Below are 14,026 nucleotides of genomic sequence, written 5' to 3'. Positions count from 1 at the left end.
TAACTGCAAATGGCAGAAAATAATAGCACGTAAAAAAACCCTTGGAAACCACCAGGGACATTTGTATCAGCGATCAGGATTTCCCTTCCAGGTAACAGTCACCAGGATAATTCCATGCTGCTGTATCACCCAGCACCCTCACGTCGTATTCTGGTGTTAGGGAGGGAACAGGCACCCTCTCACAGAAGTCTAAGCAGAGATCAAACTCCCTAAGCTTAATTCAAAGCTTTTCACACTCTTGAATTATGCATAGGTTCAAAGACAGCCAAGATTAAGAACCTAAGATATTTTACAAGTGCAGATTAATAATGTTATTATTTAAGAGATTACAGTGAAAAGTAATAACCTCTCTGCTCTGCATAAGGTGACTTTTTGCTTTACAACTTGTCTAAGCAAGCAGTAAGCTAATGTCTGAGCTTACAGTCAAGTAGTTACTCTGCACCAACTTCCTTAGTGAGAAAGACCTTGGAGCACGTTAACTTAATACATTCTGAAAGTAGAGGATGTTATCTCTCATTTAGTATCTGCTAAATGTGTCCTCATGGGACTTAGTGTGGATCATTCCAGCATATTTTCCCCTAACTTCTTCTGTGTAGACAAAAAGGAATACCATATCTATCAGACACCAGAATATTACAATATTATGACTGTAAGACACAAACATTAAAAATTCGCTATTGTAAAATTAATGACTTGTCTCGACTACCATGCACCTGTAGGCTTCCTGACCTCATAAATTGTTATCTGTTAATAAACAGTACCAATTAAGTTTGTTAATTACCAGTATCAATTAAGAAAAACAGAAACAAATCTTAAAAACTGAAAAGAAAGACATACCTCAAAGATCTGTGCAAGTTGCACTTCTTTATTTGAAAATATGGCATGTATACAGTGAACAGCTTGTTTTGCCTGATGAGGAGTCCCTCTTTTTGCTTTCTGATGCAAAATCGGAATTAGTGTTCTGTGAAAATTAAACAAGATACTTCAAAATGCAATTTGCAATCTACAAAAAATAAAGCTCTTCACCTATACAAATCTATCCTCACAATTTTATAAATCACGCATTCCTTTGAAGTCAGTTCAGGAAAGATCATAATCATAAAGTGAAAAGCAGGATGGAATTGTATTTAGTAATACTTGTTGAACGTCTGGCTGTACACAGTTAAGCAGAAAAAAACCCACAGGGAAAAAAATCAAACATGAAAGAAAACAATGATCAAAATAGGGATGTTTAGGAAGCCAAATATAAGGTGGGGGGAACCCGACAGGTTCAGCTGGGGTAAACTCCTAAGTTTCTTATCCAAGCTTGGTAGTGACAAGGCTGAAGAAACATCATGAAAGCTAGGCAGAGCCTTTTGACATCAGTGTGTTCATAGGCTTTTACTGCTTCAACTTTCATCTTTAATCACAACGTATATTCAAGCAAACAACAGCTTTGTTCTGAGCTTTTGCATTTGATTCCCCTGAAGTCTATCTTCTTATCAGAGCCCACTGAAGGAAAGAGCAGGGCAGAATCCTCCCTAGAGACCAGGTGGAGGTTGGTCAGACAGTTCAGTTCTGCTCCTGAGAGTGTGCTCAGGAGACACTTCCTGAGACAATTCCTGAGACACTAACTCATGAGGTTTACCACACACGAGAAAATTGCCTAGAAAGCGTCTGACACAGAAACATCTAAAAAAGAAAATTTCTTACTTTGCTGAAAGGCTCAGTAACAACCCAGCATTCAGTACATGGATTATTTACCACCCAGCCTTCACTGACACATTCTACATAATCAAAATCAGCAACAAGACGTGCAAGAAGAGCTTGCAGGGTTGACAGAACGAAGTCTCAAACTCTTTCCTCAAAAACCACACAAAACTGAAAACCAAACAAAAGACCTCTAGAAAATGTTAGTAGTACCCTAAAGTAGGAGAACGTCTCTTCTCAAACCTGCTAAGATTCCACAAGTTGGATGAAAAACAAAGCAAAATAGCATAGAATTCAGTAAAATCCACAGTTAAAACAAGCTTCAACACCTAACCTAGTTTTCATAGGGTAAGTACGTGCATATTGAAGGGCCTTTGCCAAGTGTTGGTGCACCAGTTACAAACCTCATCACACCCCAGCTGACAGTGTTTACAAGCACCTTTACACGTTTACATGTGGTCCCCTGGCTCTCTTTAGAGTCTGACAGAAGCTTTGGCCACGCTCAGAGTCATACAGTCCTTCCCATGAAATGCTGTGCTGCACAAACCTACTTGTTTTCCATACGAGGAAGAGCTTGGGCTACTGCTGGTGAGAATAACTTTGGTGGGCAGCAGGCAGCCTGCTCGCACAAGAGGTTTTTAAAACAAAACCAAAACCAAACAGGTCACTTGAAACAAACTGCCTTGCTGATTTCATCAAATCTTTTGTTTATTATAAAGATTTCTGAATATATGAAACCTGGAACATCTACTTGTCCTCAGATTTCTTTTTCTTTGTGTCAGTGTAAACACTGACCTGGTATTGCCTTTCAGAACGTTAACCTGACTGGCTTGCAAACCATGCCAAAAGGCTATCTCCATTTTGACAGTTATATTTTTAACTCCTTTGAGACTGCCTAGACTATACTTCAGCAATACCTGGCTAAGGCATGAAACCAAAAGACATGTCAGCAATACCAGCTCCTTTGACAGAAGATGATATACCCCAGCAATGTCAGTCTTGACCAAACTCTGGTAGGGAACTATGTGAACAATGCGGATTGCTGGGCTTTTCCTTCTCTTCACCCCTACAAATGTCTCAAAAGCCATCTCAGATGTGAACTTGTAATGTTTTTCTTTTTGCCCAAGATCTGATTCAAATCCGTAAGAATTCCTGAGGTTACACCTTCAATTCACTGAGAACTTATGGTGTACAATGGTATATATTTTAGCATGGCAATACCTGAGATGCTACTTCACTATATGAGAACTTGAAACCTGTGCTATATAATCTGGATTAGTTAGTCACTAATAGGCTAATTTTAAGGTTTTAAATGTTACCCACAAGGATTTAAATAGTCTGTGAATACCTAGTAGATTATGCAGCTTTAATCAGCAGTTAAACTATGAATTGCATAATGATGACTTATAGACGGCCAATTATTCTTTGTTAGAAATTCATGCCTGCTTTTGGATCTTGTTTCCCAACTTGTTTCATAACAAACAGAGCTGTTAACCACCAGAGTTTATCTTTTCGTTCCTTACAAAGATAGAAAGATTGTGTGAGGGACAGATATAAGTAGAAACGATGCCAAGTAATTACATCTTTGCCATATTTTTGCTGTTGCTTATTTTGTAACCTGGGAAACACGATACACACTATTAAATCTAAGTACCTAACATCTTCAATAAATACACAAAAATTGTGACAATTCAGAATTTCAAATGAAGAGACAGAGGCAGTAAGGTAGTGAAGGAATACAAAATGATGGAATAGAAGCTGTTCATATTTAAAAAGACTATAAAGTAATTTTAGGGGCAAAATATGAAGGAAACTATCAAGAGGCAGAATTCCAGTTATGAAAAGCAGCATGTAAAGAAATACACTCACGATCGTATCTGTGGCAGGTCTGTTTCTATTTTGTGACCCGTGTTTCTGAAGATCTGTATGGCTGCCTCAGCTACCTTGTCATCTTCCATCCTGAGGCACTGCAGCAGAGACTCATAGGTCTCTGCAGAGTGGAACGAGGTAGGATGTGTAAAGGACAGAACCTGTAGACACATATTAAAACAAAGATATATTTATTCATGTTAAACAAATCATCAGCAAAACAAAATTATGACTGTTTATGAGCATTACCATCAACACAAATAGTTATTACATGCTCATACAAGATTATTGCATTCAATAGCTGCATTTTGGAGAAGGTGATACAGACATTTTCAAATAAATTCATCTATGCTTTGTTCTTCAGGTCCTCACCTCCTCCAAATATTTTGTAAGATACTGCATTATTTGAACATGTAAACATATTTATTGAAAGGAACACTTATTCAGGAGTATTCATTTATATTCCAACCTACTTAAGAACGCTTTTTTTCAACTTAACAGAACCAAAATCTTAATTTCTCTAGAATCCCTGAGCAGAAAAGACATCAACAAGGTTAAGATATCTACAAACAAAACATAGATTACTGTCCTTTTCATCTAAAGCTACTGGAATGTAACACATTGTGTTGAATAGGGGAAACATTAAATAATAAACTAAGCATGCAGGGATTCAAGGCAGGACACGAGAGAACAAAAGGTTATCCCAAAGCAAAGCTATATTAAGTAAAGTTCAGACAACATAGGGTAGGGAGAACAATGAAAAGTTGCAAGTATTTTGTGTATTTTTTGCATTTATCTTATCTTAGTTTCTTTGATCAGAGTTGCCTACTTGCATGAGTATCAATGAGTGAAATAACATTCTCAAAGTTATCCATGTCACAGCAACAAAATTTTCAACCTTGGCAGATTTCTTTTCTGAGCTACATGAGCAAACAGATACTACTTCCTCGCATACTTCTATGTAACTATTTCTGCCATGGCTGCCATTACCAAATTTGGTGACATGTCTCCATAAACTCCACCTCGTTCATTCACACCTCAGAAAAGTCTCACTTTAATTATGTTACCTTTCCCTCCATTCCCTTATGTAAGATGTTCGAAATAAAGTCTCATTAGTCAACTGCTAAATCCATCACAGATGTTTTCCAGATATTTCAAATCATTCTTTCTTCCCCAGCCTTTTCTCATCACTAGTGAGAATACAAGTTCCCTGTCCCCTTTTTTATCTCTATGTAACTTGGCTCTAATTCATATTGCTTGCTTTCCTTTCAGTATCAAACAGGCTTCAAAGAATGTGCCTCTCCTAATTTCTCCACTTCTCTTCCTCTCACTTTAGCTTTGCACCACCTTCTGTATGACTTCCCTAAGCAGAAACCAATTTCTGCTTTAATATGCATATTTCAACTCTTGGCACCCTTTACAAAACATTCTTATTCCAAAACCCCATCTCTTTTATTATTCTTTTCCCAAGTGAGTATTAATAACCAAACAATTTCATACATTAAAAAAGTAATTATCTAAATAATAACTATTAAAACCATGCGAAGGTTTGTTTGCTAGTCATGTAACTTTTGTCCCTTCATTATGAACTAGAGCTGCTTTAATGTAGATTACCTTGAGAAGTTCAAGTCCTGCACGAATAGCAGTATCAGGACTTACACCCTCCTCTTCATCATCAGCTGTCCCCTCTATGGATTTATTCATTAGTTTTACTAGTGCACTGAAACAACAGATACAAAAAGGAAAAAAGCAAATGAATGTGACAATGTACAATGACAAAGGTTGGAAATATCAGCAAGATTACTTATTTTTGACAATAAATAACTGGAAACCAATAGTCCATTGTGGGGGGAGGTGGTGTGTTTTGTGTTTGGTTGTGGTGTTTGGGTTTAGTTTAGATTTTTTTTTTTAAATCAAGCTATTCCATTACTCCTTTTCCTTCTGACTTAGCTCTCTGCAAAATTAATTCTTTAGGGGGAAAAAAAAAAACAACAATGAAAACCCCCACCATGTTGGAAGGATTCAGATCAACACATAGTTGCATGAGTTTCAGACTGTAATTAGGTTGCCAGACAAGTCTCAAAAGAAATCCAAACATTCTCTTACACAATCCCACAAACGCTAATTAATTCAACTGCTATGTGGAAGGCTGTGTTGCAGTTAACTACGTGAAAATAATGATCATCATTTTCACCTTAAGCTTCACAAATAGCAGTTTCACCAGAAACAACTACTATATATTTAAAATCATTTGCAGACAGCTCTGCAAAGAAGTAGCCAAAAAAAAAAAATAAATCCAACTGCATTGTCTAGGATGCCAGAAATGAAAAGGAAGACATCTACATAAAATGTTTGGGGCTTTTTTTTCTTTTTTTTTAAAAAAAAAGAGCATATTTACTGCTAGAACAGACCAATCTAAATTCCAAGAATGTTTTTTTTGGGGGGGGCATTTAAATCATCTTTATAATAATTCAAAAATTAGCATGATCTTTCCGACTTACCTAATGGCTTCTGAGTCAATATGTACAGGGGCAATTCTTTCTAGAAGAAATTTAACCATTTCCAGAAAAGGATTTGTTGGCTGCTTAGGATTTGCAAGTTTCCGGGCTATCTCCCTCTACAAGAATGTTAGATACAAACAAGAATTACACTCATTTTTACTTACTTCTTAAGCATGTTGAATAAGCTAAACATAGCACTTCTTTTAGCCACAGAGATTGTCTATATAATCAGTGACACATATCTTAAGGGGGGGCTGTTTTTATCTCCAAATCTTTGTCACAATGTATTGAAAGCAGACATACTTTACCAAATTTTATTTAAATGTAAGATGTATTTAGGTTTATAGCGAAAGTTCTTCAGAGTTTCTTAAGGAACTGCAGACCAGATCCAAAACAGAATCAAGGGAGAGCTAAGTGCAACGTAGACAGAATTTAAATATCTATTTTGACAAAAATAATCCATAAAGCCATAGGTAACCTATGTATGAGATTTCATAAGCAACAACAAAAAAATTTGCACTAAAAGCTACACAACTGCAGATGTGCAGAAGCACTACACTACCTTGGCTACCACAGATATTTAGATCCTATGTACTTGCCATTGAATGTTTTGTATCCAAAACGCTTGTTTTTCCCCTCTGAATGCCCCAAATGTCAAGAACATTAAATTCAGCTGCAAACCCATTAGTAGGTGGATAAGAAGCTATTTTTTGTTTTGAATAGCTGTCTAAAAATCTCTTGAAGAAATTACTTCTTGGCCTCACTTTCCTAAAGGGTTGGATTGCTGCAGACCCTACACACTAGGAAATTGTTCTGTTATGCTAATTTATTTTCAGAAAAAGGGAAGAAACCTCGCTCTTGAAATTGCATCACTGCATTCTCAAAGTGCAAAATTTACTAGTTTAGGAGGAGACATCAAGTGGTTAGTGCATAATTCTGAAGGCCATTCTGTTCTCTTCCCTGGACAATTTCAGAGTCATTAGATAAAACCCAAGAAGTCTATGTTTCTTTGTTGATGCTCTCTATTGTGATTTCTGTCATCAAAATTACTTACTTTATTTTGGAACCACAATGAAAAAAAAATAATCTGTGATTGTTAGCACAATCTGTAAATCTCTGGAAAAGTCTGATTTAATATTAAGGTGTTCATCAAAGAAGTTAAATAGGTAAGAGAGAGAGAGAAAGAGAGAGAGAAAAACTGATCTCAAAATAACGTACTAGGAAGAAAAATAAATGAATAATATGCAGACAGTATAATGTTTGGCTTGCTGGTACTCAGAAAAAGTTTCATCAGTGTCAGAAGACAGTTTAAGAAGCTCACCATAAAAGAGATACTTGAAATAAAATATTTTTTTAAAAAATTAAATTAGTCTTTTAGACTTTACACTTGATGCTCCTAACTCCAGGAAGGAATAAAACAGATGTTTTCTTAGGAAGTAAAATGATGATGAAAAATTATATTTTCCATAATCTCTACAGTTTAACCAAAAAAGTATTTTATGAAAATCAGAAATATATAAAAATCATGTCAAGGTACCAAAAGAGATTATTAACTCCAAATAACTGTTTTAAGCACAAATATTTAAGTTATAAAAGTTTGCTTTTCCGTTTCCTTACCACACAGACATCTGCCTGTTTACAAGAACATGTAGGGCTTATTAACAGCTCAAGCTGAGACCGAAGTTTCTCATCATCACCCAGAACCTGATTGAATTTCTTCACAAAATCTTGTGCTTTTCCAGGATCTGGAAGATTTTCTATATGATTAAACACAATTTAAGATAAGATAAATTTGCCACTTGAGTATGTCAAGTTTCACAGAAGAACAACTTCCAGAAAAGCCATAGTAACAGTTTATAGAACTTATTAACACTTACTTGCTATGGTCATCAGCTTTCCAAACATGGCAGCGCTGTTTGCTTCTGACTGAGGACAACAGCAAAAACAAACAAACAAATCAGTGATGCCTCCTTTATAAAATTTATCTTTAAGCTGACCTGTTAGTTCTTCTGCAGTACTTAATTCTACTCTGCAATCTTACGTTTTATGTTTTTGTTTTATGAATAAACACTAGAATAGTATATATAACAGTATTATTAGCCACTACTACATGTAGAAAAAGGAGGAAAAAAAATCTTCTTGCAATATCAAAGAACTGGAGAGATTCACTAATTCACATAACAGATCAAAATCAATTGTTGGAAAAAGACCTCAAAAAAAGCCCCAAACAAACAATTCTCCCAAGCCCACCCCTGCACCAAAACTCCAACGCAATGCCCTTTTATTTAAAGTTTCTGCTAGTTTGAAAATGCGCTTATAGTAAAATTCCAGTATAAATATCTAACAACTTGTTTTCAAACAAATAATTGCTTTATGTTAGAACAGATTTCATTCTCAAAATATGTTATAAAATGAGAAATAAAAAAGCTCTGTCAAAAGGAAACAAAAAAAGATGGATTTTTTTTTTTGTTTCCAAAGACATTGACCAGTAATATAAAATAATGGTAAACGTAAGGAGGTCATATACTTTTAAGCATTACTGAAAGCAACTTTACTTAATGAGAAAGGAACACTGTCCACATATGGAAATCAAGATAATAAAGTCACACTGAATACATAATACAATATTAAAAGAGCCCCAGTAAATTAGTCTAACAGATCCATTGGATAAAGTATTAATATTTTCAAAACCGTACAGTGGGCTGCTTATGCAAGTCTAGTAATTCTCGTACGTGACTCCTTAGCATGTTCTGGCACTTCCACATCTCATTCAGTGCTCTGCAAAAGTTGAAAAACCAGAAAAGAAAAGCTTACCAATTTGTTCATGACAAGAACATGCTGCATGTGTTTGTAAATGAGATTATTTATTTCTCTTACAAGTGCAACATCTGCTAGGTATAATCAAAACCTACCAAGTATTAAAAAATAACCATTCCAAATAAGGTGGAACTGATTTTCTCTTTTTACATAACATCACCTCTCTTAATATACTATTTGGAGAAATTTCACACGTGCAGGACAGCCACAGTATGTCTTATGACCACACTAATTATCTTGAAAATAACATTTTCAAAATAAAAAACAGGCTACTATCAACCAGCATTCAGTTATAGGTATCTTCATCATGGATCTAATGTAGATCGAATCTAGAAGTCATTACTTGCACATTTTTAACTCTTCATTGTTCTCGTTGGATGAAAATGAATGGATAAAACCACTCTCCTCAAATATCCAAGTATCTTTTTGTCTAATGGACATGTAAACTTTGTACATAAAAGGGAAATGTTTTGAAATACTACTTGCAAATAGCACTAAACATCAATTACTTATATTTTTATTTAAATTTTGACAATACAAGTAGGATGATATAGAAAAGTAGGATTGGAAAAGCCTGAGAAAGCAGGTATTTGCTGAATACAAGCTATACTCACTTGACAGCATTTGGATCCAAGCTGGCATACAAATAGTACAAGCACTTCATTCGCTCTTCTGTTTCCAAATTGTGTGGAACGAGATACTGAGCAAAGATTTTCTCTACCAGTAATCTGCAGAAAACAAAGAGAGAAAACTTGCACATTTCCAAAAATGGTGATACCCTTCAGAGAAGCTGAAAGAACAAGAAATATTGGACGTCATTGAAACTAGATTTTTCAACTGAGAATAAAAAATAATGCTCTCTTTCTCATATGTAAAGATTCCTTCCACTGTTGATAGAAAGATTAGCAAGAACTGCTTTTCCATGTTCTTTCATTTTCACCTCTAAGATGGAGTAATTGCTTTATTAGTCACCATCCAAATTCTCCTTTTTCTTTAGGCTCTAAGAATCTCCCTTTGTTCACTCTCATACATAAGAGAAAGGGATACAGAGAGTAAAAAGCCCAAATAAAGAAGAAAGAATACAAGAATATAACTCAAGGGGAAGGAAAAGTAAAAATCTGAAGTATCCTTGAGGGAAATAACATGGAACACAGAAGCTAAATATACAGCTCATATAGAATTATATTATTAAATTAGCTTTATATAGCTAATATAGAATCTAAAAATCAACATTTAAAAGGTGGAGATAAAGGAACACCAGAACATATACAACAAAACGAGCAAAAAGGAAACTAAGTGAGAGCAAACCAAAGCAGCAAAGCCATTCTCCAATCATCTCTTTTTTAAAAAAAACAGTTAAGGTTTGACACAGAATACAAAACTTGAACTACAAAATATGACTGCACAGTTAGTCTAGTTATAGCCCCCCAAATGAAGGAACATTCAGACACTAATTTATTCCATAGCAATGAGAACTGTGCACTATGTCCAGCTATACAATTTGATATTTATGGACAAGTATTTTGTGTGTTTGAATTTACAAACTGAGTCACTTCCTAGTAAGCACCCTGGGAGTGCCTCATAGAAAGAGCATAGAAGGCAGTGCAGGTCCAACACACCGTATTTCTGCACAAAGAGAATTCCAAGAGACATGATGGCAAGGCACAAGAGTAAAAGGATGATCATGAATATTGGATACAACTATCTCAAGGCCCACGATAATATTAAAAGAAAATTTGATGAAGTACTGATGACTCCAAGAACTAAATTACTTGGAGTACAGAATCTTCAGATCTCAGGGGAACCCATCTCTGTTTAACATACTGGGAGACTGGAGGCATCAGAGTTATCTTACTAATTTATGAACACTGCTCTAGCCCATGTCTCTACAGATACACATTCTAGCAAAGCTGTCAACACAAATGGTGAGAATCTATCATGCCTTCCCCGGTCCACGTCAGTTAGGGTAAAGATTTACAAATACAGAACACCTCTGGGACACACTTCTACCCTGTGGGGAAAGTCACTGGTAACATATCAAAAGCGGGTAACAGGGCAACGTTTAAGATGTGGTTATTTTAATCCATTCCCGAGGCATCTGCTGTAAAACAAAGGAGCTCAGAGCACACAGGTGATAAGCAGTTCTTACAGTTAGAAGTTCTCAGTCTTGAGTAGACATGCACATCATTAGTCACGTAACATCAAAAACATTATCAAGTGACTGAGTTAAGGATGTGTGGAGAAAATTTGTACTACTCCACTTCATGCCTGAATACTGTGTGATACTGCACTATTGTCCTTTGAAAGAACTACTGTTAATCCCATGCACCAAATGGAAAATAGTCCACATCTCAGAATGCTGTTCACTCTTACTTTTTATCCTTCTCCCTCATTATGGAAAGAAAACAGGCCAGAGTTGGCTAATTTTGACCTATGCTTGTGTGTTTAAAGGACTGGATGGACTCTGTCTTATAGACCATAGCATTTCTACAGCTCTGCAGGTGCTACAAATACTAACTTTCTAATTCTGACAATGGTAACACTGAAATGCATTTATTCCTCTTCTCTGATGGGGAAACCAACACAATAGTGTGACTGAGCCAGAACTTCATTGTCAGCCTTAAAAACTACTGTAATTGGGAATGAAATTCAGGATACCAAACTGAACTAGAGGAACACTGAAAATCAAACCATCGATCTTTCAGCGTGGACACCCTGAAAACAAACAGCATACAATCCATGCCTACTCATGAAAAGGCCAGTTTCAATGGTTTAATCAGACTTTCAGAAGAAATCTCTCCAGAGAAAGAAACTTGGCTTTGATGACACACCCTTTCCTTAAAATTCCTTGCCTTGTTTACCCGACAGTGTTCTGCATTTCCCACGAGCAGGAATACTGAAAACATCTGTCCCATTCACTATGGAACTTTAATTCATTCCCTGCTCACTGTCAAACCTGTGTACTGGCAGTGAGACATCAACATGCTAGAAAAAACACAAATGAACCTCTCAATGCAAATTTAAGCATAATTGACGCACATACACAGGCAAAATTAGCTTTGTATAACCTATGTGGAGATTAGCTGATTTTTCACTATTTGATACTTCTACCTCAGCAGACTTTCTGTGTAATTCTGTGCATAAAATCTTTCTTCTTTTTTTTAGGTAAATAAGGCAACTAATCAAATAGGTAACTCTGTCCCACTTATTATCAGCCAGATGAACAAAGTGAGAGCCTTCACCACTGCAGTGGTAAGAATTCACTATCATAACTGGCAACTGAAGGAGTTTATTAGCCCATTCAGACTAGTCACTACGATCACGAACCATACTGAGATAGCAGACTATATAAGCAAGATGCTAAGAACCATTATAAATAAATGGCTCAGTTCAACCTGCTGTACTAAAAAGCTAGGCTGACATTCTATATGTGACCTCATAGAATGGTATGGGTTGGAACGGACCTTAAAGATACACAACTTCTCTGGGCAACCTGTTCCAGTGCCTCACCACCCTCACTGTAAAGAATTTCTTTCTATTATCTGATCTACATCTCCTCTCTTCCAATTTAAACCGTTACCCCTTGTCCTTTCACTACACTTCCTGACAGAGAGTCCCTCTCCGCCTCTCCTGTAGGCACCCTTCAGATATTGAAAGGCTGCTATAAGGTCTCCCCAGAGCCTTCTCTTCTCCTGCTGAAGTTCGGCTTTCCTTGTGAAAGACAAAGAATTACTGTGGTGCGTACATGCATGATGCTCACAGATCATGGATTTTAATATGCTAGCCTCTGAAAAGTTCTAAGGCAAACAAGAAACAGGTATAGTAAATGCATAATTTGACATTTTTTTCCTATGGTTAGTTAATGACAATCACCACAGAACTAGTTCCATCAATAAACAGAATGAATACATGAACAGATAATGCAACCACACTTAACAATCATTAGCACGTGCACTAAGATATTCATTAAATATATCATACTTAAAATCACAAATACAGAATGTGATATAACAGCTTTCTCAGGATAAGCACATACATTCAGAGTATCTCTTATCACTATACAATTAAAATTTGGAAGGCTTAGGTTGACTCACTTGTCATCAATGCTATTTTGATAATATATGTGCAAAAGTTTGTCCTTTATCCAGCTCACTTTCTCTGCAGCATCTTTTCCAGCCTCGGCATGAAGACAATACTTCTTGTATAGCTGGGCAAGACCCATCATAGCTTCTTTTCTTACTCGCCACTTGAGGAGGAAAAAAAATGAAAAGGAAGTGGGGAAATGGTTTTGGTAAATAAATATCAAACACATGCAAAATACAGTACAAGTGTAGAAGCGTGCAAGACAAAATGGCCACATTCTGATCTCCTACATTTAGACACTTCAAAAGCTGAAAAACACTGTTTAGAGCCTCCAAATGAGAATTTGCAAAGCCTACGTAAGGGGTTTCTTCCCTGTAGTATCTAGATTAAGTATTGTCTGTGCAGAGGAATCCATTTCTCCTCTGGGGAAAATCTGGGAGCTAGTCAGTATAAAGAAGTTAAGTACAGCTTAACATGTATGCCTGAACAAGTGCCTTCTTAAGCCAGGATTTGGAAGACTTATCTATTTGGAGACAGGCAACAATCAGAGGCGGCAGAATTTTATCTCCCCATAGCCTTACACTGTCTTAACAGCACACTTGTCTAGAAATGGGAGATCTGGAGCTTAGGCCTAGCTAGACCTGCCAGGGCTTGAGCTCTTAGGCCACTTTCCAGGAAAGCAGGAGAGACTCTTTTTGCTGAAGTCTCCAACTAATCGCTGTAAGACTCCAGGGATCCAGGAAAAAGCCAGACTACAACAATTGCAGATGGAGTTCCTGGGTTCTTATCCTTGCTTTTAGTGGTCACTACTTTATCCCCCCATGTAAACAGGAAATGTCCCATTTTTAAACGATTTAACAGAGAAGATCTGTAAGCTCTCCTATGCTGACTTGTGGAAGGAATCATACCAGAACAGATGAGGATTAATTTAGAGAGAATAGTCAGTGTCTCCCACAGCCTCAGAAGAAACTTGTTTTCCCTCACCTTTAAAAGAAATGCATGAAATTCAAACGGAAAGAGATAATTTACAAAACACACTAGATACCAATTTTGGCCTTGAGCTCCAA

At 36.4% G+C, this 14,026-nt stretch overlaps 1 protein-coding gene across 2 annotated transcripts in view; it reads right to left on the bottom strand.

The window, feature by feature from the left end:
• PDS5A (PDS5 cohesin associated factor A) overlaps positions 1 to 14,026 on the bottom strand; it is a 75,959-nt gene that overhangs the window by 18,079 nt on the left and 43,854 nt on the right. For both annotated transcript variants that reach the window (XM_014957778.1, XM_014957780.1), the window contains exons 11-19: positions 12,971 to 13,122; positions 9,491 to 9,604; positions 8,756 to 8,837; positions 7,937 to 7,985; positions 7,677 to 7,816; positions 6,060 to 6,175; positions 5,173 to 5,278; positions 3,559 to 3,719; positions 838 to 961 (exon numbers count right to left, since the gene is read on the bottom strand). In XM_014957778.1, the coding sequence (XP_014813264.1) occupies positions 838 to 961; positions 3,559 to 3,719; positions 5,173 to 5,278; positions 6,060 to 6,175; positions 7,677 to 7,816; positions 7,937 to 7,985; positions 8,756 to 8,837; positions 9,491 to 9,604; positions 12,971 to 13,122 (1,044 nt within the window). The remainder of the gene's footprint in view (positions 1 to 837; positions 962 to 3,558; positions 3,720 to 5,172; positions 5,279 to 6,059; positions 6,176 to 7,676; positions 7,817 to 7,936; positions 7,986 to 8,755; positions 8,838 to 9,490; positions 9,605 to 12,970; positions 13,123 to 14,026) is intronic.

The sequence above is a fragment of the Calidris pugnax genome, unplaced genomic scaffold (genome assembly GCF_001431845.1).
Source record: "Calidris pugnax isolate Ruff unplaced genomic scaffold, ASM143184v1 scaffold349, whole genome shotgun sequence".
NCBI classification, from domain to species: domain Eukaryota; kingdom Metazoa; phylum Chordata; class Aves; order Charadriiformes; family Scolopacidae; genus Calidris; species Calidris pugnax.
This window is presented reverse-complemented; position numbering and strand designations above follow the sequence as displayed.